Source organism: Stegodyphus dumicola, chromosome 4 (genome assembly GCF_044657685.1).
Source record: "Stegodyphus dumicola isolate Sdum_Otavi_A_Nest chromosome 4, ASM4465768v1".
Classification (NCBI taxonomy): domain Eukaryota; kingdom Metazoa; phylum Arthropoda; class Arachnida; order Araneae; family Eresidae; genus Stegodyphus; species Stegodyphus dumicola.
Window position 1 is genome coordinate 226,233,018 of NC_140771.1, and position 27,372 is coordinate 226,260,389.

Here is a 27,372-nt window from a genome sequence, read left to right on the forward strand (position 1 = left end):
TTGGTGCAAAGTTAAATTATGTCAAACTATATTCTCGAATTACTCTGTGAATTCTTCACCAAATGTTACAAAATTTGAATATTTAGACATAAAAAATAGAATCAAAATATGGGAAAAAATTAGCATGTCATTTCAGGAAAAATCCAACTTTGTCTCAAAATGAATATCTTAGAATAATGATATATATACACACATACATATACATATATAATAAGTACATCTCTTCAAATTTTTTATTAGTGTATATTCTCGTAAATGCAATGTAAAGTACATCAGTACTTTATCAGTAGTTTATTACAAAAAAGTAATTTCATCAAAATAGATGACTAAAATTTGCTAATATTTTCTACATAACTATAGAAACTAGATTACAAAAGTTCAAAATTATGTAAAAGCATCTAAAAAAAAAAAAAAAAAAGAGGGTTAGTTGTTAGAAGGGTTTACATTACAGCGAAATATGTGTGTGCATTTGTGATATAAATCTAACTGGTAGATTAGTTCCAGGTATGTTATTCTTCAAAAGGATCTGAATCATCATCTATGTGTATCTCATTATTTTCATCAAGATTTAAAGAAAAACAGTTTTCAGTTTCTCTTATTTCATCAGTTTTTTCTAAATCAATAATATCTATTTTATATTTTTTCTGCATGTCTTCATTTATATTTTCTGTTTCCTGATCTCGAATACAATCTTGAATCAAATCTTTTTTCAGAACATCTGTAGATTTTATGCTTTCTATTACACTACCCACACTTTGTTGTGTCATTCCAAATCTTTTTGTTTTTAAGATGGGTGGCTTAATTTTTGTCTCATTTTTTTTCATTTGTTGTGGTGGTTTAAATCCATTTGCGACCATTCCATTAAGACTTGATGTGTTGGTAAATGATTCTTTTTTCAGCTCTTCAGTTTTGTGATTTTCTCTTACATTCTTAGTGTCTTCTGTATTGCCAAGTGTATCATTTGTTGATATCTTTTGTTTGTTTTTTTCATTTTTATTAATTCCAGAACTTGAATTTTCATCGTGCTTTTTTAATGCAACTTTTTGTTGGAAATTGTTTATTTCTTGTATTTTTTTGTGTTTTAAGCCATTTCTAGTACTTTTTTCTTTAGTCATTTTAGGTAATAGTTTCACATTTTCTTCACTTTTTATCTGATCTTTTGTAGTATTTTTTTTAGCTGTGGATATACATTCTTGTTTGCTTAGTGAATTTTCTTCACTGTTTTCTTTGATGCTCATTTTAAGTTGTATTGAATTTTTCTGTAATTTTTCATGAAGCTTCAATTTTTTTGATATATTATTTTCTGTTTTGTTTTCTACAATTGCATTACACCCATTATCATTTATGACATTCTCAGGTAACTTACTGATATTTTCCATATCTTGCTCTGTGTTTTTAATCTCTTTTAATTTCAACTGTGCTTCATTAGACACTGATTTTGCTTTGGTATGCACTGAATTATTTTTCTCTTTTTTCTGTTTATAAGTCACTTTTTTATGGTTTTGTATAGGATTCTCATTACTGTGTCCAGTGCTTTGTTTTGAATGTGTTGTATTTTCCGTAATTGTAGTCATATTTGTTTTATATTTCTTTTCTTCTGTAGTTAAAACATTGCTATCTGAAAGATGTTTGATTGCTTTAAATGTTGGTTTCAATTTTGAATCTTTATCCGCACCCTTCATAGTTTTAAAATTAATTTCTTTTATGTTTTTATTCTCAAAACTGTCTGTACTATTGACTGCATTCTTCAAAATTTTCCTTTTTGTGTTATTTTTTTCTGTATTGTTAGGCGTATGGTATATATTTTTATTCATATTTTTGCCAGTTTTGAGCTTGAGGTTTTTCCCTAAGGGTTTTGGATTAATTTTCGTACCCATTGAAGGTGTATTCTCATTATGATTTTTAATGTTGTGTATGAATTTTTGAACTTTTTGAGATTTTGCTGTATTATTATGAATTTCAGGTGGCACATAATCAGAGTCAAATGTATATTCAGAATCACTCTGCATGTTTTCTAAATCCTTTTGTTTCTTGAATTCACTTTCTTTTTCATATGGTATATTTTTTGTCGAGTAATTTCTCTGATTATTTGTCTTTCCCATTTTTTCAGTTTCTGTGACTGCATTCTCATCTATGAAATAAAAAGTTATTAACTACATTTCATGTACAACAAAGTATAAAATTTAAGACAGTGTTGCAAATATATATATATATATAAGTTACTTATCATACTTTTCATAATCTGCTATATTAAAAAATTCTATTATATTTATGTTTCAGCCTTGATAATTACACACTGTCATAAAAATATATATGTATTTGGAAATGAACTATTATCATGAAACTTAACATGTATGTAGTATATGAGGTGATAAACATATGAGTACAAATTCAGAACAAAAGGTAATTTTATTAAGAAGTTATGGCATAGGAAAGGTTACAAGTCAATAAGTAGTATAGCCACCTCTGGCAGCTATATGAGCCGAAGCACAACATGGCATCAAATCAAAAGGTCGCCCATGACACCCCCTGCAGAAGATTATGTCATAATCTTTGCAACTGGGCAGTTAATTCACCAATATTCCAGGACAGCTGCAGTGGCCTTCCAAGCATGTCCCAAATGTGCTTTGTTGGTGAGATGTCTGGTGACCTGGCAGGCCACAGGAGTACGTCATATCTTTGAAGATGTTGAGAGAATTGTGTAATATGTGGACGAGCATTGTCTTGGGCTTGATAACATAGGCAATACAACTAGTGTTAAAATGTTGCTCATGTAACTATGAGCCATCTTAGTGCCTTGAAGGATGACTAAAGGTGATCATGTGTCCCAACCAATCACTTCCCACACTGTCACACCTTGTGTAATCACTGTATGCCACTTGAACACAAATGCTGAATCAGACCACTGCAATAGCCGCCTCCAGCTTGTCCAAGTTTGGCAAAAATCCAATCGACGCTGCCTATGATGTGAAGTCAGTGGTAAGTATCTTAATGGATGTCAGCAACATATACCAGTGTTGACCAGTCATCTCCGAATGGTTTCCTTTGATACCACTGCATGCCTAAAAGGTGGTAAATGGTGTCAAATCGATGCTAGTGACGTTGTTGTTGAGAAAGTTGCCACTCTTATGATTACACGATCCTTGTGTTCCTGAGATGCCCTGACCCTCTGCGATGATAGACTGTCCCTTCCATGATCCATTGTCACCAACACTGAGCAACTACCATATCGCTGTGACTGAGGTGATGGCTGATATGCCTGTTCTAACAACCTGCTTCTCTGACGTCTGCTATATGCCTCTTCTCAAAGTCTCGCAACTGTTCATACTGCCACCAGTTGCGTCCCAGAGGCATCTCTACATCACAATACCATTCATCCCAGTCGACAGATCCATTTGAATAGTTCTGCCGCACGAGCAATCATGCTTTTAAACTCTACCAGGTGGGCATCTCATATGCACATAGCATGCTTACCCTCAACATTTAAACCATTTGCATATCTCTTACCAGACTACATTCCTCTCGAATTTCGTGATTGTAGCTCAATTTCTTCTGGGTGCATATGCACTCATGTCCATAAATTAAGGATAATGCAAAATCAGGCAAAAGAAGAGTTAGAAGCAAAACAAATTTGTGTTACAGTCAAAAGTCGTTAATTCGGACCTCAAAGCTACAAACTGTCTGCGCATGCGTCACGTTCACGCATGCACACAGGCGTTTACGAGAGAGCGCAAGACCTTTACGGCTGCTAATATGTTTGTGCGCATGCGCATTTAATGTGTAATGGAGGTATAAGCTGAGCTAAAATTATCTAATTCAGTTAATGTTGCAGATTGCATTGTTCCTTAATCTTCTAATTGGATCCGTCTTTATTTTTTGCAGACTGTTAGAGCAATTTCATAAAAGTAAGCTTGAACTTTCGATTATGTCAAATAGAATTTCCGATATATATTTACTAATATGTAATTTGTATCTACAAAGCGAAAGTATGTTTTGAAATCCGAAATATGTTTATCAATTTCACGCTGCGGATTGGAAGTTGATCTGTCAGCACTATCCTTATCTTCAGGGCAGATGATTTTATTTGGCTTATAATTCCTTACTAAGTGTAGTATTTCATCTCGATGTACTCCGTCTTTGATATGATTTAAATCAAGTTACTCGTCATTATAATTCGTTTCCGATAGTGAAGAAAGTGACCCAGAGGTTGTTGAAAACGGAAACATTTTGATCGACAAGTAAGTCGGTATTCTCGGCACAGCAATTACGTGACTTGAACTGCGGAACTTTGTAACTGAACAAGAAATTATGTCTGTTTATAGAATTAAAGAGAAAGTATTATCACAGAAAACGAAGCAACTTAAACAACTTACATTGAAAGAAATGTTTAATAAAGTAAACAAAGATAAACTTTTTCGTTTTGTAAATTTTGATACCCTTTAGATCATAATTGTTCTTTATTTCATAAATTACGGTTTAATATTTTTAATTTTATAATTTCTGCATGCCATCTTACCAGATTTAAACTGATGATCGATAATCCGGAATTGCCGAAGTCCCGACGAGTCTGGATTAACGACCTTTGACTGTATTTGTAAAGCTTATTTATTAAACAAAAGGTAAAGAGCAAAAAAAGATGCTATATGTTTGATATTATTAAAAAAATTAGCGATTTTTTTTCTCCCAGAAGCAAATTACAAAAAGAACCTATTTACAAAAAACCAATATTACATGGTTGGTATGATTGTTAATACAATGTATGTCTCCCAGACAATGCAATACAGTCCGTACAATGCCTAGGCATGCTGAGTATCAAATTATCGATCTGATCTTGGGGGATATTACATCACTCAAAACGCAATGCTCTCCGAAGTTTTGGTAGACATGTAGGAGGAGGTTGACGGGCTGCAACTTGTCGGCCAAGTATATCCCATACGTGCTCTACTGGATTCAAGTCCGGTGAGAATGCTTGCCAGTTCATACAGGTGATATTCTCCGATTGAAGGCATTCGCTTACGATGTTTGCACGGTGAGTACGGGCGTTGTCATCCATAAACACAAATTGTGCACCCATGGCACCCCGAAACAAACATACATGTTGTTCCAGAATGACGTCTCGATAGATTTGGCCTGTCATGGTTCTAATTTGAACATGCAGGTCAGTTCTGGAACCCAGAATAATTCCACCCCAAATGAGCACTCCTGCACCACTGTAACGGTGTTGTTCAATGAAGTTTTCTTGGTGGTAACAGGTACCTGGAGCTCTCCATATGAAAGTCTGGCCAGAATAAGACTGCAAGCTAAACCTGGACTTGTCAGAAAACATCAGAGAAGCCCGCTGTTGTGGTATCCACGATGCATGCTCTCTACTCCAGACTAACCGCAGCCGACAGTGAGTTGCGGTAAGTGGGACGCATCTGACAGGTCTATGAGCATATAGACCAATCTGCACAAAGCGTCTGTACACGGTCTGCCTTGAAATTGTCGTACCAGTGGCTGAAGAGAGCTGACGAGACAAGTCTGAGGCTGTGCTCCGCCTGTTTCTTTTCTCAGTAACTGCCAAATACCGGTCCTCATTCGGCATTGTAACTCTGGGGCAACCTGTGCTGTAACGTCTACTCACATTACCATCATCTTGGAATCGTTGCCAAAGCCTGGAGATGACACTCTGGGCAATTCCAAGTTCGTCTGATACTACCAGTTGGGTACACCCACATTCCAGACGGCTGATAATTCTACCATGTAAAAAATCATCCAAATGCGTCCTTTGTGTCATAACTATTCGGTTATTGCACTAAAATGCTTATAAAGCACCTGCGAACAATTTTACTTCTTTGCCTGTATTCCTTATATATCACTCTTACACTCTCGTCATTGTGACTTACCATCGGTGTCATCTGGATACTTCCTGAAATTTGCATATGATTCTTGAAGATGTGTGTAGTGATTTTACAGGTGATATATTTATTTTAGAGTTTGATTTCTGTGTGACTCCGAATTATCCTGAATTTATGGACATGAGTGTATTTTTTGTGACAGTGTATTTTTATAATTAGCTTATATTATAAAATTACAATTTCCAAGGCTCAATATCTAATCAGTCTGATTCCTCCCTTCCCAACAGAATGATTTCTTTTATAACCATTCAGTTCTATTTTAATACTTAAAGAAATTATTTGGTAATCAAATAAAATTCTAACCTGAACATTATTTAACATAAATAAATATTTATTTAAATTTAGTTATGAAATTTAAGGAAATTATGTACCTGAATCAAATGAGTTAACAGATTCCAGTTCATCTATTTCTCTGATTAGCATTTCAGTAATTTTAATATCTTCGTCTTCTGAAAGTATAGTGTATTTAAATATGAAAACTATTGATATATAAGCAATGCAAAAATTTAGTTTATTGAAATAAATTCTTCAACCATTACCAGATTTATCAGCAAGTGGCCAGGTTCCTTTGTACTGATGAGCAAAACTGAAATTCTCTAATCGTTCCTATAATATTGAGAAATTACATAAAGATTTTATTTTTGATATCTTTAAGATTTTATTATCTAAGAATTTTAATGAATTAAAACCGTTTGAGAACTTAAAATTAAAGAAATAAAAATTTGAAATTCTTCAGTGTGTATTTTAATAAAAATAACTCTACAATATAAAGAAAATTTCACCTGTTTTATTGCTTTTTAAATCATTAATATTAATTTTTTAATTATTAACAGAAAGTAATGTTGAATAAATCAAAATATTTTTTTCCATGAGAAATAAGCTAGTATTGTCTATTGTTTAGAAAAAGTAAGTTTTGTTTGATTTTCAATTGCAATGATAAATGGAGGTATTTGATTTTATTCTATTAATGTGATGGGATTTAAAAAATACGTTCTAATTTTATGGGAAGAATACCAGCAGTAGGTACATAGTGAATTTGAAAATAACAAATTAATTTCTTAATGTGTTTTTCGTAGAGCAAAAGCACTAGTTAATAAAATGTTTATTATGCATTTTGAATTAAATGTGAAATATTCTGTAATTTTATAGGCTAAATTTAGAGAAATGTTCATAATATTTTTTTTCCAGGGCCAGCTACAATGTTTGATAATAAGTGCTCCTGCTATCTATCTGTCAATATGCTATTGTCAATGCAATTAATTATTAATAATAACCAAATAAACTGGTTATTATTAATAAGAGATATAATATCCTAGTGAATAATTTATAGGAATTTATAATATGAACTGGTTTGTATTAAGAATTTCTAAAAAAGGTATGATAAATGTAATAATTATCAACATGTTCAGTTTGAAATTTGTCATTATGCATGCATATATTTTTCTCCATCAGTGCCTTCTTATTGTCCAAATGTATGATAGCTCTTGTGAGCACCCAATTTTTTTTTGTCTGTTGGCAACAGCTGCAGAAAATTAGCTTATTTTTTTTTATTTTAGATGGAAAGGCCCACATTTTTCAGGATGTTGACAAATATTTTGTATTTGACAGTTTGTTTTACATTCTGCAGAGTGTCACTTGATATAACTTTAACAGTTGCTAGCCTGCACATAACTGTTTTGAAACTTAAACAAATTTTGCTGCATTTGTAAGCACAACAGATGATGTAGAAATCAAGAAGGTATTTTAGGCAGTTGCTTATATTGGATAGTATTTGCTGAGAACTTGTTTGGATCACAGCCGAGATGATTGGATGTAATTGCCCCGTTGAACGATCTGTGTGATTTTCTAGGGCCATTAAGACTGGGGTTTATCTGAGCTAAAAGACATCTGACAATCGACCCATCTCCAAAACCAATTTTTTTTACATAGGGCAGTGAGTTGAAAAATCTGAGCTGCAGGTATAGCGAAGCTAGTCGACACATGGAACTGACTTTGTTAGCTTAGATAAAACCCAGTCTGATTGGCCCTTCTGAGTCTATTGGATTATTTTGGACATTTATATGTATCCGTTTGTTTTATCAGCGTTTGACAGTAGCCAGCAGATCTGCAATACTCTGTGCATCTTTGAACATATCTGCCATCATTACAATGATAGTGTACCACGTATCCTATTGCATTTTGAGTATTATTGTAGTTAGTGATGCTGGCTGCTATATTGTTGAGTCTCAAGAAGGCTGGGGTGTAAGAGTTCTTCAAAATTGGGACTGAGCTGTGCAAAGTCATACTGTCACGTATAATATGTATAAGGATGATCAACCAACATAAAATGTAACTCTGTGCTTCTCGCCCAATAAAATTTGGGAATTTGATCTGATTTTGCTGTCAGATAAATGAGATAAACCACATTTTAATTTAAGTTTAAAAGATTAAATAACTACAAGATTTTTCAAAATTAATCTTTCTGTACTATCTCTGTGACCTGTTTTGTGATAAATGTTATGTATATTGCACCTGAAATTTGGTGAATTCCCACATTAGTAACCTTGAATGAATAATCATTGAGGAACCCTATATATCATCATTTAATCAATTAATTTGATTTCATTTAATCAGTGTCAAATAGGGAGGCAGTTCTGTATCTCCTGTTCTACTGGGGCAGTTGACGAAATTCATGTTGTTTTTTTCGTATATCGAAAGCACGATTTAGGATATATATTAGATTTATATATATTATTGTTCTAACATACATATTTTGACATAAAATCGGACTTTTTCTGAAATAACATACCAATTTTTTTCCATATTTATATTCTACAACTCAGATTATGCCTAGATATTAAATTTTGTAATTTTCCGTGAGGAATTTATGGAGAAATTTAAAAATTTATCTTGGCGATTTTTTTTCAGTTTGCACCAAGAATAATTTACTTGGCGAACTTTCTTAACTTATAGCAACCTATTTTCCTTCACCTTTTTTCTTTGGGCACAAGCGAGAAATAGTCATCGTTCATACTTTCAAATAATTTTAACAAAATGTGTACACCACATTTTCGTTATTATCGTTTATAATAAATAAGTCAAATTTCAGAACGTGCCAAAATGAAAATTCACGTATATCTTAGGAAATTTTGAATTAAAAAACTCTTAATTTTTTGCCGGTATGCTTAGAAATACTTTAAGATGATGGTAAAAATTTTATAGGTTATAATTCAAAGTTTTTTCAAAAAATTTATGAAAATTAATTAAAAATACAAATTTTAAAAATAAATCGTAAAAAATTGACAAATTTTATTTGGAATGAATCTAAATTTTGAAATATGAAAGGAAGAATCAAGTAAGTTTAATAAAAAAAAAGGGATATTAACAAATATATATCAAATTCAATTAACATTGAGGAGCTAAATTTTTAAAAACTACTCGTGCAATTTTTACAAAACTTGGCAGTGTGGCATAATTTGAGTCGTAGAAATGAAATATGAAAAAAAAATTGGAATGTCATTTCAGAAAAAGTCCGATTTTGTGTCATAATACCTATATTAGAATGATGCTATTTCAAAATCTAATATATATCCGAAGTCACGCTTTCGAGACTTAAAAAACTCAAGTTTTTTTTTTTTTTTTTTCATGTATCGAAAGTTGAATTTCGTCAATCGGTCCAGTAGAGCAGGAGATAAAGAACTGTCCCCTCCTTTTTTTGCACAGTGTACATTTAAGTTACTAATATTGTATCATGTTCACCATATTAATTAAAAGTGTGTTTAATTGCATAGAAACATATCTTTTTAGATAAAAGTAAACATGTAAATTCATAATTAGTAAAAGTAATAATTTACTCAGCTTGCATGGCATTTCTAATTTGATACATTGTATGAATAATGGCAGGCACTAACTTTAGAAACCATTTGTTTTAGTTTGAGATTTAAATAACTGAATAAATTAAAATAATAAAAATACATTTTTAATATGTATTATAATAGGTAGTTATTAAAAATGAATGTGAAATGCCAAGCATATATACCACGTATTTGGAATCTGGAAATTTCAGCTTTCTCTTCTGATATTTCTATGTTAAATTAGCCACTGTTATTTGTTAATTATAAAGCTATCACAAGAAAGAATAGCTAAAATTCAAAGAAGAATCTTTCATTTCTGTCCATCATCTTCCAAATGAGATGTTAATTTAGAAATATTGTTATGTAATAAAATACAAAAATTTAGATTTATCTTTTGGAAAATAAGTTTCATGAAATAATTTTCTCTTTGTGGAATTAGCTTTCTCATAATGAATTAGCTTTCTGTAATTAGCTTTCGCTTCTATAATTTTGATTTTTATTTAGATTCAAAACATATTAAAGGAATAAATGTAAACTGGAAAAGAATTAGGGATTATCAGTGTATGTTATCATCTTTATTAATGTATTTTATCATGTTTATAAAAAACTTAAAGGGGATAGCCTTTAGGGGTCTTTTCTAAAGCGTATAGCCTCCACATTTTCTTGCCACCGATTTTCAATAAATCACAACTCTTTAATTATGCGTCTCTTGCTGCATGTTCATTGGATATTTTTCACTTATCTTTAGCACAGAATACACGTAAGCATTTAGTGATGTAGCATTAGTATTCTACAACATCCTGTGTATGAATTAATTCTGTGACTACTTTTGCAATTCATTATGGCCTGAAATTCATTTTTATTTCATAATGAAATTAAATTTTTGAGTTTCATATTAACAAGCATTATTTAACCCAAAAATATATGAAATAGTATGTTGGCTAATGGGGGGGGGGAAGAGAAATTTTGTCTCAGACTAAAATGAAGAAATATATTTGTGCTTATTTTAAAAATCTTAATTCTACTGAAGTATTATGTATATAAAATGTAAAATAATAGATTTACTTTAATTGTCATTTGCATTGCTGTTTTAGCTTTTTCTTCTGCTTTTTTAATCAAAACAGGGTATTTCAAGTTTGTATATCTTCTTTGCCACTAGAAAGAGAAATTATATTAGTGCATATTTAGAGGTGATGCTATTAAACTCTTATTTGCCTTATGCTGTTAAAAAAGATATCTTTTATTTTCAGTTTTATTCTAAATTTTGTAATCTATTTAAGCAAATTTGAAGAGTATGTATGTACTACAGGCAAGAATTATGTATAATTGCTTGAAAATACTTACTTTCTCAAAAGGAGTTTTTTTGAATGGACGAATGTTGCATTCACTGACCCAAGCACGACTGACATGTTCATCTAGGAAAGTAGCATGGTAATACACCTGAAAATGATTAAAAATCAAAAGTAAATTACTGTTAATAGGTGTGTTTCAGAAAATAACACTATTTCAAACTTCTTCATACAGGAGAATGCATATTGAAATTATATAACATGTGGAAACTTACTGTTTTGTTTTCTAACCAGTAGTATTCTTCTGTATCTGGATCATCTTCCACCATTGCTGGCCACCTAAAATGAACAAATCTCATGTCACAAAAGAACCCATGGTAAATATGATGTTAATTAACCAATTATTATGATTTAAGTCTTTACTATAACTTCTTCTTTCCATATTCCTCACCACAATGCAAATTAACTGTGTGTGTATTCAAGCTAAGGGTTTTCAGTCTTTAGATAAGAACAACTGGAAACTGCACTGTTGTTATTTTTTGCCAGCTCTTCTTAAAAGTGCTTCAGCATTCTCGCTAGCCTATGTTTTAAATACTCGCCACTAAAATATCTGAGTCAGCTTATTTCTTGTCTATTTAACTTGCACTCTTAGCTTACATTATAAACCTTTTAATTTTTACTGCTTGTTGTGTTAATTCAAAGATCCGCAAGTGGTGGAAGTTTTGTCTGTAGCTCAAACTATGCCTGTTCTATTAAGATAAAATAAAAAGGTTAAAGAGTTAGTAAAAACATAGTGATAACTCACTATTTGTTTAGTAAGGTCTGCAGAACTTAAGTTTCCTGTTACAATAGCAACCATACAACACTCGAAACTAAATGTTGAAGAAACAATAATTAATAACTTAATGAATTTGAAGTAGTTTCATTTTTAAGGTTAAATAGGAATTTCTTTAGCTGCGAAAGTAAAGATGGCGGAAAAAAACATGCTTTGACATTACGTCTTATGTCATTCAATCATATAATTGACAAACATTTATTTTAAAAGATATGAAGTGTAATTAACTTGCAGAATAAAGTATAATTAAGCTTTTCACTTTAGAAGCTTTCATGTTTTATTCTAAATTGGCAAATTTGTTACTTGGAATTTTAAAAAAAAATTGAATTTTCGAAGATGATAAGGTGTCAGTTTTCATATTTATATGGTTTAAGGGACCTTTCACATGATGTAGGTGTCTTGATTTCTGCTATTTACTAGATCTTTGCTTTATACGTATAGGGTGATCTTCTGACGCAGGTATGTTGATTTCTGGTAGTAATCTTATCCATGTGCTATGCAAATAAAAGACCTGTGTGGTAATTATAATAATGGCATTAGGTAACATTTATGATATGTCAACCAAAAAAAAAAATACTAAAAACAGGTGGATATAATGTTTTACAAATATACAAGTATCTGAAGATAATACATAATTTATTTTAAGTCATTTGAAGGTTAAAAGCGTGCCACCTAAGCAACCTTCAAAACATTATACATAAGAATTTATGGAATTAGGTTTTCATGGGAAGAAATTTCATCTGTCTTTTTATAACCCTAAATGGGACTTGAGTTCCGAATGGACTATAAGTCTCGAAACAGGATTTTACGTTGAAACACTTTAATGTTTTTTATCAGTTTTCAAATTGTTGCCACCAAATATTATAGCCGTATATTATATTTAAAGAAATTAAATAATGAAGAGTCTGCACAAATGTGTGCAAGTTTCTCGCATTGTGAAAAAAAACAGCGACCTAGAGACATAAAATTTTGAATAACGTAGTCTTCCACCCGGACATAGGTTGCTCTTGCTTAAATTCAGATCTTAACGTTGAATCTGTTGATAAGTTGTTACCTTTCCTGCATTGGCAAGCATTCCAATTTATCATAGTGCTCAAACAGACTTTTCTGTAATATCATGGTTATGTTTTTCCTTCTGGGAAATATTCTCCTATAGTTTTATTCAGTTAGGAAAGGGGCTGCATTGTATAATTCTTAACCGTCATCTAAATTTAATTCATTTTCCATTAGAAAACTGTTTAGTTTAGCAAAGCACTGCACATCATTCTCTTTGTCATATTATGACACAGTGTTAAATCTTAAAACTAATAAGTAAATGTATCTTTATATTTTTTAGTTAATAAACACTAGTGAACTATTGTGAGAGTTGTATAATTTTCTTTCTGAATTTTTATTTTTACACATGGAATCCTAGGATTTGACTTAATGTGGAACCTCAGGGTTTCGTGGGGCACAGTTTGAAGACCACTGGTATAGAGGCACTGCAAATGATGAGAGTTCTTTCTCAAATACCAGCTGATAGGAGGTGGAAATGCAATTTCTGTATCCATTTGTTAAGGTTTTCACATTCAAAATCTTCCCTTTGAGGTAGACATTTTATTTAGAGACATTTTATAGAGACTTATAAAGAAAATTCATGAAATGCTTTTAAACTTGCACTGAAAGCCCTGAAATTTTAAAAGTTTTTCATGTCATGAATAAATGGTATTTTCTTGATTGTAATTTAAAAAAAGACTCTCTCTCTCTCTTGATTCCTTTTCTTCCAATACACATTCAAACCGAATACATTAAAAGCTGGCAGAAATTTTCATGTGTAATGAATAAGAAAGCCAGCCTTTCATACGAAATTTCCCGCTCATAACGCTGGGTTAAGACTCTTTAAATGGAAAGGAAGCAGTAACTGAATAAAAAGCAAGGAAAGGATTGGTCATACTTGTAATCGTGAAGAGGCAGATTAACTAAACAGTCAAAGGATAATCTTTCTGCTGGCTGGAAACGTAAATTCTGAAATTTGAATAAATCATTGGAAGAAGCATTTAAAAAAAATATTTGTCGTGTAACTTGACTTCTAACGTGTTGAAATGCCAAGCTCAAAGACTTAAAACATGAAAGAAAAGTATAAATTGTTAAAAGATTTTAATGCGCTTGGTAACTGCCAAAGAAAAACTCTACTTAAACTGGAAATTTCTGAACACCGTTGTGCAGTTTACTTGAATTATAATTAATTTAATAAATAATTAAATTAATTATAATATTTATAATTGAAATAATAAATGCAGATGTTTCAAGAAAGTGCAAAAAGACAGAAAATCATTACATGTTGAAACTCCTGTTCTAGAATGGTTTCAAGCTGTAAAAACTGAAAAGAGTTTTTATTTCTAGAGCCCTTTTCACTAATTTGCTAAATGGCAGGCTAGAATTTTGCATTAACTTACAGATGGCTCCAAGTTGGAGAAAGAAAAATCCAACGTTTTTCTTCAGAAACTGTATGGTGAGAAGGAAGAGACAGGTCATCATGTGGCTGATAGTTGGATAAAAGACGTTTTGCTTGGCTGCTTAACGAAATTTATAATATAGAAGAAACTGGACTGTGTTGCAGAACATTACCAGGATACACACTAATATTTAAAAGTGAAACAGCTGTCGGTTTAAGAAATAAGTTAATATGTTATTCATCTTCCATATGGACTCTACAATTAAGACAACAGCACTGGTTATAAACTCACAGAAAACCTCAATGTTTGAAAGGAGTCAAGAATTTACTTCTAACTTAACTTTTACTGATTTTCTTTTGAAATGAGACAGTAAATTATTGAAAATAAAAAAAAAAAAAGTTTTACTAGCCCATATACCTCACATACATCTTTTTGAAAAACAATTTTCTTCCTGCAGATACAACTTCTAATATTCAACATTTTGTTTTAGAGTATTATAAAAGCTTTCAAATGCCTAAACAAAAAGATGTTCATTAAATGATGAACAAAATTCAGTTTTGTGAAAAATACGAGCACCTCGAAGGAGATAAATATCTGGATAAGAGGCCATCCATATTAGTATAATCAATGCAGGAGTTAATCTGTTAAATATGGATAAAATTATTTAAAAATATATGGCTTTTATGTAAAAGAAATCTTGGAGAAATTGCAAACTATAGCTAATGATTCAGACATCAGTGAGGAAAAGACTCAGAAATTTAGAATATGTGATATATCATTGAATGGCAGTGAAAAGACGAAAGGTCAACCATGAATTATTCTAATTTATTTATTAGCTAGCCTCTCAAACTCAAGCTGAAATTAATATAAAAAATCCTAAATTTTGAAATTAAATACCTCTGTCAAATTTTGTTGCATGAGTGACAATATTTTGTGGTTTATTTTTAATAAGTGTAAAATTTTCCTAAATATAAATATAGGAACTGGGAAAGCATATGAAATTTTAAATTTTGTACATTTTTACATTTTTTTACATTTTTTTTTTAAATTTAAAAATGCCAAACCTGAATATATGTGTCATTTAAAGTTTTTTTTTTTTAATTGGATGTACACATATGTCTGGAATCAATGGCTGTGAAAATAAAGATCGCATTTTGGCTTTTGTGGATATGATATATAATAGGTAGACTTTATCATCATAATTTATAAGATTTGAAATACTCTAATATTCTAAAAGCAATCTGAAATCTTATTATAGATTGTAATTTAATCTGATAGAATGAAGTTAGTAGCTATGCCAGGAATTTCCAACACTGTAATGAATTTTGTAATTTATTTTACATCTATATCTGTTATGAAAATTCTGTTCTAAGATGTACTTGAAAAGTTTGCATGTTTTGTATTTAAATATGTTTTTATCAATATTTATTATTGTTTGTTAGAAAGAAAATAGTTATGCAAACATATTGATTTTCAAAAAAAATTCAAAAAACATATTGAATTCAAAGTATTAAAATCTTTGTATTTTAATACTTTGAATTATAAGATATTAAGACACATTATACTTTTGCAAAATGTCACACGACCTGTATATTAATTTAGTCATTCAGAGTGTTTGATTTATAATCTGATTTTATTTCACTTACTGTGATTAAGTTTTCTTTAAGCAATGCGTAAAAACTATTTTAAATTTTCATCACATTCTTAAACATACCATGGAAATCCTGCTAATTTTGCCCAGACAATTGTTCCAGGTATATATCTTACTGGTGAAAATTCTATGTTTTCCATGTTTTCTTCTGGATCGTCACACGTTAACTCTTTACCATCATCTGAAATATAAACTGATACTCAGCATATATTGCACTAAATGAATTAATAGCGCTATGTTACTAAATTAACATGAAGCATTAAAAATTTTACAGGCTTCTATAGCATTTTGTTGATCTGTTATTTAGTCCTTTTCACTTCTAACCAGAACCTACTTACCTGACTTGTAATTTATTTTTTCAGGCATATATTTCATATTTTATATAGGTGGGCTTTAATTTATTTATTCAATTTTGCTGTATTACCCAGCTTACATATGTTGTGGTCTTACATGTAAAATTGTTTAAACATGTTTGCAAACTCTTACAAATTTTAGTGACTTCTGATTTTTAACAGGATTCTGGTCCCTAAGGCTGTGTTCAGACAGGGGTGTAAAGGGCATAAGTGGTTAAAGCCGAGCTGCGTTGCCAAGGCAACCAGTCTGTGCTACGTCACATAATCTGGCTTAAGGCTCGTGGCACCAGGTTCCAAGTTTTCAACTTTACGCCGAGTTTGGGATAAGCGGGGACCAATCAGAGCGAAGCTAAAACGAAGTGGCTTTGTTTAGACGATTTCGCTGTTACATCGAAGGCAAAGAATAGACGTTCTTTGTCGAAGGCGACAATTTTTTTAATACGGAGCACATCGTATCTGAATGAGTTGTAATCATATCCGAATGAAATAATGAGTTGATCTCGCAAGAAATCTACGACGATGACATGCATTTTTTAATGAGTTTTCAGTATAAATTGAAAAATATGGATGAAACTCATAAATGAAAGTTAAGCTCAGGATTATGCACGCTGTGTATGATGCTGTAGATGTTTGATCCCATCCAATATTTTTCATTTTATTATGAAAATTCTTTAAAACATGCATGCTTGCAAAAATTTTATTTTTTCTGTGTAAATTATTATTGTTACTTTCTTTCTGTTTATTATTTTTGTATAAATTGTTACTATCATTTTCTTCCTGTTTAATTATTTTCGTATTTAAGAATAAATTTATTGAAAAAGCTGGAAATATTGTATTGCTATTTTTGCTTCAAATGCTGTTTTCTTTCCAAACAAATTCCATGAATTAATTTTACTAAAACATCAAATCAATATCAAGAATCTGCTGTTTTTTTTTTTTTTTTCCAGTAAAACTAGTACTTTAAAAAAAAAAGAAAAAAATTATTTTCACTTATTTAAGAATAGTCAATTCAATGGTGTAAGCTTTGTATAAGTAATAAAATATTAATCTTTTGAGAAAATACTCTTATTAATTCCAAGAAGGAAAAAATGTAGTGAAATATCCTTAAAACAACAGTCTAGACAGTTTTGTCTCCTGTTGAAGTTCTGTTCTGTTTTTTAATTACATTCACCATGAAAGGAATTTATTTTTAATGGAACCGAATAACACACATAATTCATAACGTGGACTATAATTTAATGAATAGTATTTGTTATTATTATATTACTATCATTTGAATGGAATTTGGACCATTAAATTCATGCTATTTCTCTGGTATAAATTCCTGGATAAGGTATGAATGTTTATAATTTTGTTGTATTTGAAGACTTGGGTACCTAAAATTTGTCAGTGTGAAATTACTTTTGAGATATTGGTCATAAATAGAAATGACAGCATATGTTGAAATTAAATTCAGGGGTGCGGCTTATACATGCAAATTATTAGAAATAGATGTATATAAACGGTTGGCAACACAGTAAAATGTATTTAATGATTGAGCATAAAATACATTGTTGGGTGAACGTTTCCTGATATTGTACTAGTTGTGGTTGCTGGTTATGGTGACCAGTTGTGGAATACTAGTACTAGTGATAATTGATACTGGTAGTGCAGCCAACTACTGTAGTGATCGATAGTGACAGTGAATAAGGAGTGCTAAGCACACATGTTTCACTGTCACAGAAACATGTTCCTTTTGATTGAAACCCCCCCCCCCCAAAAAAAAAATGTATGGTAAGTTCTGTTTTCTGCTTAACTGCTTTTACACCTGCAAAATGGAAAAATATTATATACAGGCTGTCAGTTATCCTCAAGATTTTTTTTTTAATTAGGCATATTTATAATATTGTATTTCTCCTAAGAGAAGTTATATATAAAAATTGAAGAAGGTTTTATATATATATATATAAATATGCATGTGCATGTTTGTAGTATAGAGAGTATACAGTATAGTGCGGAAATATTTCATACTGCTTTCCACAGAAATATGTGCCAATCAATTATTGGTCTTTCCAAAAATATATATCTAGACCGTTTTCGTTCTTTTTCTTTTTTTACTTTCTTCTGTTGCCGCTTGGCTTATAAGAAGGGCAGATAAAAGAGCATTCTGTTGAACCAGTAAAACTTTGTAATGAGCTGAAAAAGCCATGACAGAAAATAACGAAAACAAGCAGAGCGAGCGCTGGAAATCAATCGAGCTAGAAAGCAGCGCGTGAAAGGGTGTAGATACATCCACACGTGCGCAAATTTAGCTTCTCTCGTTGGCCGCAGCTTAGAACCCCATCTCGCAAGTGTGAACAGATGTTCTGTATTTTATGCCCTTATGTGACTATGCTTCTGTGCTTTTTATGCTGCCCTCTGAACGCAGTTTAATGTGTTGAAAAAGTAGGAGAGCTTGCATTACTAATCCCAGCTGCTTTTATTCCACTAGTAAAGTAAATTGTATTACAAATTATCAGATATTTCATTACCTAATAATTATAAAAATATACAGCTAAGATGCTCTCAATATGCTGCCAGAATTCATGGAATACAGTACTGCCTTTTTAATAGATTCTACATATGTTATAAGGTATTTCTCTCGCCTTCTTAGCATGCCTTCGGGCTGTAATGGTCAGCACACTCGGTTCGAGTTCGGCGAGGGCATTGTTCAATTTTCATGTCTCTTTAAAAAAAAAAAAAAAAAAAACTAATTACAGAAGCACCCAAACTAAAAAAAGGTGGTGGATGATGATTCTCCATCACCAGGATTTGGCGATTGGGTCCCCTTAATTCCCAATCGCCCTTTAAAAGGGGGAGTATATAAGGTATTTCTCCAGCCTTCTTAGCATCCCTTCATGGTATAATGGTCAGGACAATCGGTGTGTATTCGAGAGGTCCGAGGTTTGAGTCCCAGTGAGGGCATTGCTCATTTTTCATGTTTTCTTGTTTTAAAAAAAGCTTAATGCCTCTATAGTGTTACTGGATGTTAGAGATGCAGAGGCAGCTACTCTCTTCATACTCTTATTACTGATGTTCAATGTCCTTCAACTATGCATTTTGTGCTATATTCTTTACAAGGTCCCCCCTTTTTTTCCCTTTTCGTCAGCCGTAGAACGCTTTTTTGGCATTTGGTAACTTTATTCTGAAACATCCATCTGGTTACGCATATTTGGATTAAAAATATAAATTCATCAGCACTTTTATGATTAAATTCAGTGGTTTTTTTTTTTTTTTTTTTTTTTTGTGTATGACATTTACATATGTGATGTTTAAAAAGTAATACTGCATGCAATGCTTTTAATTTTCAGTGGAAGTAAATTCAAATTTATTTATGCTATTTAAAACCAAATGCAAATTATACTATTATTTAAAACATGTAAATATGTAAAAGCAGTATTTGAACTGCAATTACTAAATCCAATATTTTATTTTTAGAAATGCTTATTTTATAAGCTTATTAGATAACTTAGTCTCTAAAATTAATACTTTTAATTAATGCTAAAAACGAGTGAATATGATATAATACCGCGGAAAAGTACCGAATTAGGCCTTTCAAATATGAATTACGCTATGTAAATTATGCTAAAATTTTGCTATATGTTTGAGTGAAATAAAAACATTGATTGTACTTGTATTATAAGTACGCTATGAATTCACCTTACAGTTGCACTAACTGAAGACATTTCCATACAGTATAGAGTTCCATACAGTATAGTTCTTAAGCTAAAAAAAATGCAACATTATTTAGGCAGATATTGATTAAAAGTAATGCGAGTTGTTTCAATTATTTCATACTGTAATGCAGCATTCATAATATTCATTTTATGGTGCAGTCCACCTCATGTAATGATCCAACAGGAAAACATCATACCATTTATTAGGATCATAATCTTTGAAATGGAACTATGAATGCTGCTTTTTATTCATGATGCTATTTAGCTAATTTCATTAGAAGATATAAGAATAATGGAAGGAATATAATATTCCAAGATGGAACTCTAGTGCACTTTACTGATTATGTTTCGTATAATTCCGTGATTACTGTATAAGGTATTTCTTCCCTCCTTGCCGCATGCTTTCGTGGTGTAATGGGAAGTATATTTGATGCGTATTTTATTGGTCCGGAGTTAGAGTCCGGGCGAGGGCACTACATATTTTTCACGTCTCCTGCTTCAAAAAAACCTGACTGCAACTGAATTGAATTGTGGCTTTCCAACATTTTTAATGACATTTATCTGCAGGAAAAATTAACATTTTTTATAGGAAATGTATAATATAGGGAAGGCTGGTTATTGGGATATGGTATAGACTCTCTTTAGGCTATCTGCAGAATGAAAGAGGGATGCCTTCGTGGAGGACTTTCTAAGGGAAATGGGCTCGTATTCATGCTATGCTTGTGGAAAACCACGAAAACTAGCCAGCCTGTTCACCCGGGATCGAATCCAGATCGAATTCTCAGTATTCAGAGATTTTAACCACTCGGCCACTGATGGGGCATGTATGGAAGAACGTAACATAACTTTATACCCACCTTGTGAACTGAATCACACAATGAGGACCAATATCAAACATTGGCCAGCACACCCATTTTGGGCGTCTTTTAGACACACCAGCTGGGCCCAGGGACCCACAACCCAGAGACACCAACTATTTTAGACTCCCTCTAATATACCACTGCTAAACACGGGCCAGCCAGAACCAGCATCCCGGCCGGACCGAGACCACGGTAGGGTGGGCAGATGACAACTTGGAGCGATGACTGGGCGTTCATTTTGGCTACCTGCCAGCATTACGCGGGATGCCCCTTTCCTTAGGCTTTACATAGAATACCAAGGACAGCAGTGACCAGACTCTCAATGGTCCAGTTTGCTATTTGACTACCAATACCCTGGTGGATGAGGACTTACACCTCCCAGACCATGAAGAGTGAATATAGGATCCACCTCATGGACCATCGGGAACCGCCAAGTTTATAAATTTTATATCCCCATGGCCGAGACTGCCTAGGTACAGATCCTAGCCAGTACTTTGCAGAGTACTCTACGTTGACACCTGGGAGGGGGTCATGTATGGAAGAAAGGAAACATATCCCTACAATGCTTCTAATGAATATGCTTCCCATACTGATTTGAAGTTATGTAAGTGCCTTTGGTTTTAAAAGCAGTTAACTGAAATAAAAATTACTAGGTCTTTACCGATAATTTGCAAATGATTTACTATTGAATGTAATAAGAAATGCCATAATTGTAGTTGCATTTTTATTCATGATAATGATCCTAAACACATATCTTCTATAGTTTTATATAGTAGAACTATTATGTAACATCATTAAATTTATGGAATTTTCTTTTCAGTCTTCAGGAATTGTTCTAGTACAGGGGTTCTCAACCAGAGGCGAATTTCATAGTTTTAGGGGGAAATGGAGTGCACTCAGCCTTTTCCTTAACTGTTAAATATTTAATTTAAGGAACTATTTTTGTTCAAGTTTTGGTTATTTCCTTTACTTTTTGTTGTTTAATTTATGAAACGCATTATAAAGTAATCTAAATAAATGTACATACATGGAAAGAAGAGGGGAATGATTTTCTAGCAATGGTGAAAAGAATGCATAGGGGAAAAAAAAAAAAAAATTTAGAGCTGCTACTGCTCTAATAGGACAGTTTTGGGAAGTCCTTTGTAAAAAATACATATCAAGGGCAGTCTGCAACTAAGATTGTTTAAAAAAGGGTGATAAAAATGGAAACTATCTAAAATAGTGATGTTAAATCTAATTGAATCCACTCAGCAAAAGTGAAGGTCGTTATACGAAGAATACTGTAAACATAGTAATCTTAAAGCATACAGAGTATCATATACTTTTTAAAAAATATTTTTAGATGAGGTGATAGTTTTCCCAAGTACATTATGAATGTGATTTTTTTTAATATAAATTTTACCTAGGGTAAAAAGTGCACCATTTTTTTTCCATATTTGATGAATAAATGTAAAGCTAAAATTTATAGATTTTAAGAAGAAAACATCTGAAACTTATTCTGAACAGTTCTGACTGCAGACAATGCACATGTCTTTTATGAATTTACCTGATTGAGTATTTGAACAAATCCAGTCTTCTGGCACTTCATGGTCTTCACTATACTCCTTCGAATGGCGCCATTTATGACATTTAGTGCACTCAATCCAGACACCAAAATCAGTATTAGAATAAAAAGAATTCCATTCTAAAAGCCTATCTTTCGTTGTTTCTCTGAACTTTTTGACTCGTTTCTTCGCATTAGCTGCATTTTCTATGATTTGGAAGTAAAAAATTGTAAACATTAAAATAAAAGTATGCCAGTTCTTATAATACAGTAATAGATTGTCACTGTTATTTTATAATAATTTACTCTTTGCCTATTTTTTATTGCATATGTTTACTGAATATCGAAAACTTTTCATGTAAAAATATTTTGAAGAATTATTGAATATTTTATATTAAACACTTGAGATATTTTTTCATTTTCCCTTAAAAAATTAAATCTCATTAAAATTGCATAAATCTCATTGCTTTCTGTTTTATCAAGTTTTTAATTTGACTTTGTTTATTCTGTGATCCATTTTATGATTTTTTTATTTTTTTTATTTTATTAGTTGCATAGTTCATTAGTAGTCTGGAATATTAGAAATGTATTATATTAGAGAATCTGAACGCCCAATATTCGAACATCTTGACCACCAGCCATTAAATAAATAAATTAATTAAAAAAATCCCCTCCTTATAAAATCTAGAAATGGGTGATATAATACGTTATAAAGAGAAATAGGTGTGCTGTAAGGCAATTTTTCTCCTGTCTGACAGAGATTCCGGTGCTCTGATACTAATCGCATACGAATCTGATACTAATCGCATAAGACCGCTTGCGGTCCTAAGATACCTTAGCAACGAACTCTGCTTTTATTTATTAGACATGCAACTAGTTTAATCTAGTTCCTGTCACTTACGACTTTCACATCATGTTAAACTTTTGTGTGTTATTTTCCGATCCCAAGAGCTCGTACAACTCAAGGAATTGAAAATTGACTACCACTATGCCGTTAGCAATCATACGCGGGCACCTTTTTCTGCGAACATTTTCCAGTTTGCCTGAGCCGACTGAGATTCCTGCATGTCACTTTCAACCACCTGATGCTTAGGGAGGCCCACCGCAGTCAATAGCAATATTAGCAAGGATCATATCGCCGTTGAGTGGTTGTGGGGGGGCATGGTCGGTGTTATACACTTTGCCACCCTGCGCAATCTCTGTGGCTCCTAAATTTTGTTGCCCAATACCTCTCTAAATTCTTTAAAAAAAAAAAAAAAAAAAAATTCGCTGTTAAATTCTGCTGCCCGGTACCTCTTCTAAATTTCTAAATTCTAAATATTTTACCATCCTCGATTTTTGCTGCTCGGTTCCCCTCTAAATTCTAAAAAAATTGCCTACTGGTGTAGTCCGACTCAAACACTAGCCCCTTCGCGCCGACTGTCACGTCTACGTGCCAGCAACAAACACACTCACTTCCCGGCCGACACGCAGGCGTGCCAGAGCATTTTCCCGTTTACTACCGACTGTCACGTATTTGTGCCAGTGTCCTGGAACGTTTTTCAAACTATCATTTCTGCCACAAGATGGCACTGTATGTCCATATGGTTTCAGATACACGTACATTAGACCTTCTACTCGAAATGAGAGAAGCATGACTCACATACACGTGTTTTTGATTATATAAACAAAAGGGGAAATGAATGTTTCCGAATGGCGTGATTTATGACGTCTCTTTAAATCGCACTTTATTCGCACGTGGTAGTTGTTTATTTAAATAGAGAAGTTTTATTTGCGCTAAAGCGTTGTGTATTTCGGTTTGCAGTTCAGTTTTTAGAAAATAATTAGATCTTGTTAGACGTGAATTCTTTCTGTTTTTACCGTTGCAATGTCGAAGCGTCGAAACTGTTTAACAGAGCATGAAATAGCAGAAATGATGCAAAATATTTCAGATATTGATTCTGAAATTCTGATATTATAATATTGATTCTGAAAGATTAACTGAAAGACATTTTCCGAAACTTTGTTCAGAAGAGACTGATAAGAAAATGAGACGACGATGCTTCGTTTGTTCACATTCCCAGAAAAATCCTCCAAAACGGCAAATGAGTTATTACGAGTGCAAGGAATGTAACGTAGGACTGTGTGTAGATCCCTGTTTTCAAATTTTTCATACGAAAAGAGAATTTTAAGTAATATATTTAGTTTTCAGATGTATAATGTTAAAAGTCATAAAATGGTGAGTAATGAAAATAAAATGTGTAAAATATGCATTTAAACAAGAAATAAGGTAATTAAAGTATATAGTATAAAAATATCTATAAAGCATAAGCCGTTTAAATACTCTATAGAGCATTATTAAACAATGCGTTGATACTTCGGAAATTTCATGGATTTAGGCTTAGTAGCAAAAAGGCCCCCGGCCCTGGACAGACTCTCGCGTAAGACACTGCCGGCCTCCGCGATAAGCGCGCGTTTGCGCTGCCCGGCTCGAAGGGGCTAGTCTTTTCGAGGAGGGGTAAGCATTCTTCTAAATGATCTAAATAATAAAGGAAGCCCCAGTGTAACTATGTCTACATGCCATCTTACTATATTTAAACTGATGATCTAAAATCTGGAATGGACGCCGTCCCAACGACGGATCTCAAACTTTGTATTGTATTAAATGTATATTTTTTCCTACCGAATGTTGTTACGGTGAAGAATAGAATAAAGTTATGTTAAACTGCACTTCTGCATAGTCAGTTACTGTTATTTTTTTTACACATATGCAGTATATAATACACAAACAGTATATAATTCTTACCTGTAGCGCCATTGCATCTTTTTCTTATACCGTTCTTGACTTTGGGAAGGGTAGTTGAGTTTGTTAATTTCACTTTGGGATTTGCGTCCATTTCTTTTATTTCAAGATGTGAGTCTTTGGCTTTTCAGATAGAGTTATAATAAAAATATCAACGAAAATTAAAAGCCAAGACATAACTTTTATGATGTAAAAAATATGTCTCTAGTAAAGTATTAATATTTTAAGTTGTATTTAAGAAGTTTCACGAAACCAATATGTGACCTTAAATGAAAAATGTAGGAAAAATCTTTCCACCCCTACTGCCTTAATTTTACAGGCAACAGTGTTATTTGCCTTGTCAAATCGGCATGATTTTTATTTTACGAAAAAGTAAATTTTGTGCTTAAAAATCTTTTTGCATATAAATGTATATGATACAAATGAAACGATGTTAATAACTATAAATCTTAGTTGCCTATGTAGGATATTTTGAGAAGAGAATCTTCAGTTTTATTACATATTGATCCTAAAACATGAACTTATCAATTTGCTTAAAACAAATAAATTTATGTGAACAGTTTCAGTACTTTGGTTACGCGTAATAAGAGCCCTAAAATTGTGTACCTATATAACTTTCAGTGAGTAATATAAGTATTAAAATTATTAAAGTCTTAATAATATTAATAATACTTTATTTAATTATATATTAATGTCTTAATAATATTTTGCTGAGGAACTGATAGTTTGAAATTCTTTTAATAATTTTTTTGATGCATTTTAAAATTAAAATCAGGAAACGTAGCAGAAACTATTCTCTGCAAAACGTGTCGGCAAAACCTTTGAGTTTCAAATTATTACATGAGTTAATTTTTAGTTCTTTTAAAATAAATAATTTTATTAAAAAAAGTTTTGATCCACCGTATACTAAATTTTCACTCGTATTCTTTTGCTAAAATTTACATTACATAAAATAAGAATTTTCATAATTTAATAAATTAATCTTCGTTCGTTATTATGTTCGTAAATAATTGTTCTTTTCAGATTTACTTTATTTAACCTGCTTTTTGCAGCCAATTGTAGTTGTTCACAATAAACATTTCTAAACTAATTCATAGTAACGAGTGTTTTAAGGTAAGTGTTTGTGTATTTCTATGCCTTGAATTCTCTACTTTTTTAAATTTGTTTACTATCCATTAAATTAAAAATATAAAAATTTTATAATTTTTGTGTTTTTAATTTAATAGATCATAAATAAACAAAGGTAATAAAAACATTCTAAAATGCAATTCGAATTGAAAATCTAATGATATTAAGCCTTTAATCAATTTTTATAAGAAATTATACTTACATTCAGCATTATCGGAAAGAACAGCATCGAAAATTTCATCATATTTATTTGTAGGATTTAGAATATTTTCTGTCTGTGACATCTGAAATATTAAATGATTTAATAAATAAATTAAGTATGTGTATGTAACTCTCTAGAGAAGTTACGCATTTGGAGAATTAGAACAAATAAAATTTCATTAAAAGAAAAGAATGTTTATACATTAGCCGTAAATCTTCTAAAGGTTACAACGTGTTTAAACTATCCTAAGATGTTTGAATATGTATAGCTATCTCCTTAAATTCTTTTAAAAAGAGTAATGTAATCATTAATTAAACATAGAATTTTTAAAAAATTTAATTCTTTACCTTTCAGATCTAAGAGTACAGAATGTGTGTAACACAGTATGAAAAACGTACGTTTTCCCCCCCCCCCCCTTCGCTGAAATGTCGTCTGCTTATTTGCAGTTACGTTGAGTTGAATCAAAGCTTTCTATATGAAGCATCAAATTATTCAGTCCCTCCATCTTTTTTAAATAGCGCATGACCATTAATTGATGAAACATTCAAAAGCAGTGTAATTTTACTGAAAGTATGTGTAATATTTGGAATTAAGTGGATTCATAAAATATTACTAACAGAGGCATTTTTATATTTATTATTAATATCAATTTGGTGACGTAATAAATACATAAATTTTCATTAGTATTTTCACAATTTGGAAACTAAAATAATTGTAGGTTATTGATTATGATCAAATGCGTAAATGGCAATGTATTTTTTGACTCTTTCTTTTTTCATGTTTGAATGTGCATGTGTACTTTTGTAGTTGCCTACTTCATGGCTTTTCTGTAGAATGTAATTAAACGATTTTACATTTTTATGAAATTT

The 27,372-nt window shown here is 31.7% G+C and overlaps 1 protein-coding gene across 3 annotated transcripts; it reads right to left on the reverse strand.

The window, feature by feature from the left end:
• Nucleotides 1-224: 224 nt before the first annotated feature.
• Nucleotides 225-26,915, reverse strand: LOC118188751 (uncharacterized). Of its 3 annotated transcripts, none has more exons than XM_035359250.2 (11): nucleotides 26,851-26,915; nucleotides 26,504-26,585; nucleotides 25,177-25,296; nucleotides 22,395-22,598; nucleotides 16,004-16,121; nucleotides 11,295-11,358; nucleotides 11,075-11,170; nucleotides 10,796-10,885; nucleotides 6,437-6,503; nucleotides 6,269-6,346; nucleotides 225-2,131 (listed from the first exon to the last, which is right to left on the reverse strand). In XM_035359250.2, exons 2-11 carry the CDS (start codon nucleotides 26,583-26,585, stop codon nucleotides 510-512), a joined length of 2,541 nt encoding a protein of 846 aa, XP_035215141.2. In that variant the 5' UTR covers nucleotides 26,851-26,915; the 3' UTR covers nucleotides 225-509. The 3 variants fall into 3 exon arrangements, with proteins under 3 accessions (XP_035215141.2, XP_035215142.2, XP_085672187.1); XM_035359251.2 differs by lacking the exon at nucleotides 26,851-26,915 and adding an exon at nucleotides 26,705-26,836; XM_085816061.1 differs by lacking the exons at nucleotides 25,177-25,296; nucleotides 26,851-26,915.
• Between the last annotated feature and the right edge of the window lie 457 nt (nucleotides 26,916-27,372).

Excerpts from the sequence above, each read along its gene's own strand:
- LOC118188751 (XM_035359250.2), bottom strand. The coding sequence starts at position 26,585 with ATGTCACAGACAGAAAATATTCTAAATCCTACAAATAAATATGATGAA. Across the intron at positions 10,886-11,074 it reads AAAAAACTCCTTTTGAGAAA|TGGCAAAGAAGATATACAAA; the intron begins GTAAGTATTTTC and ends TTCTCTTTCTAG. Across the intron at positions 6,347-6,436 it reads GCCACTTGCTGATAAATCTG|AAGACGAAGATATTAAAATT; the intron begins GTAATGGTTGAA and ends CTATACTTTCAG.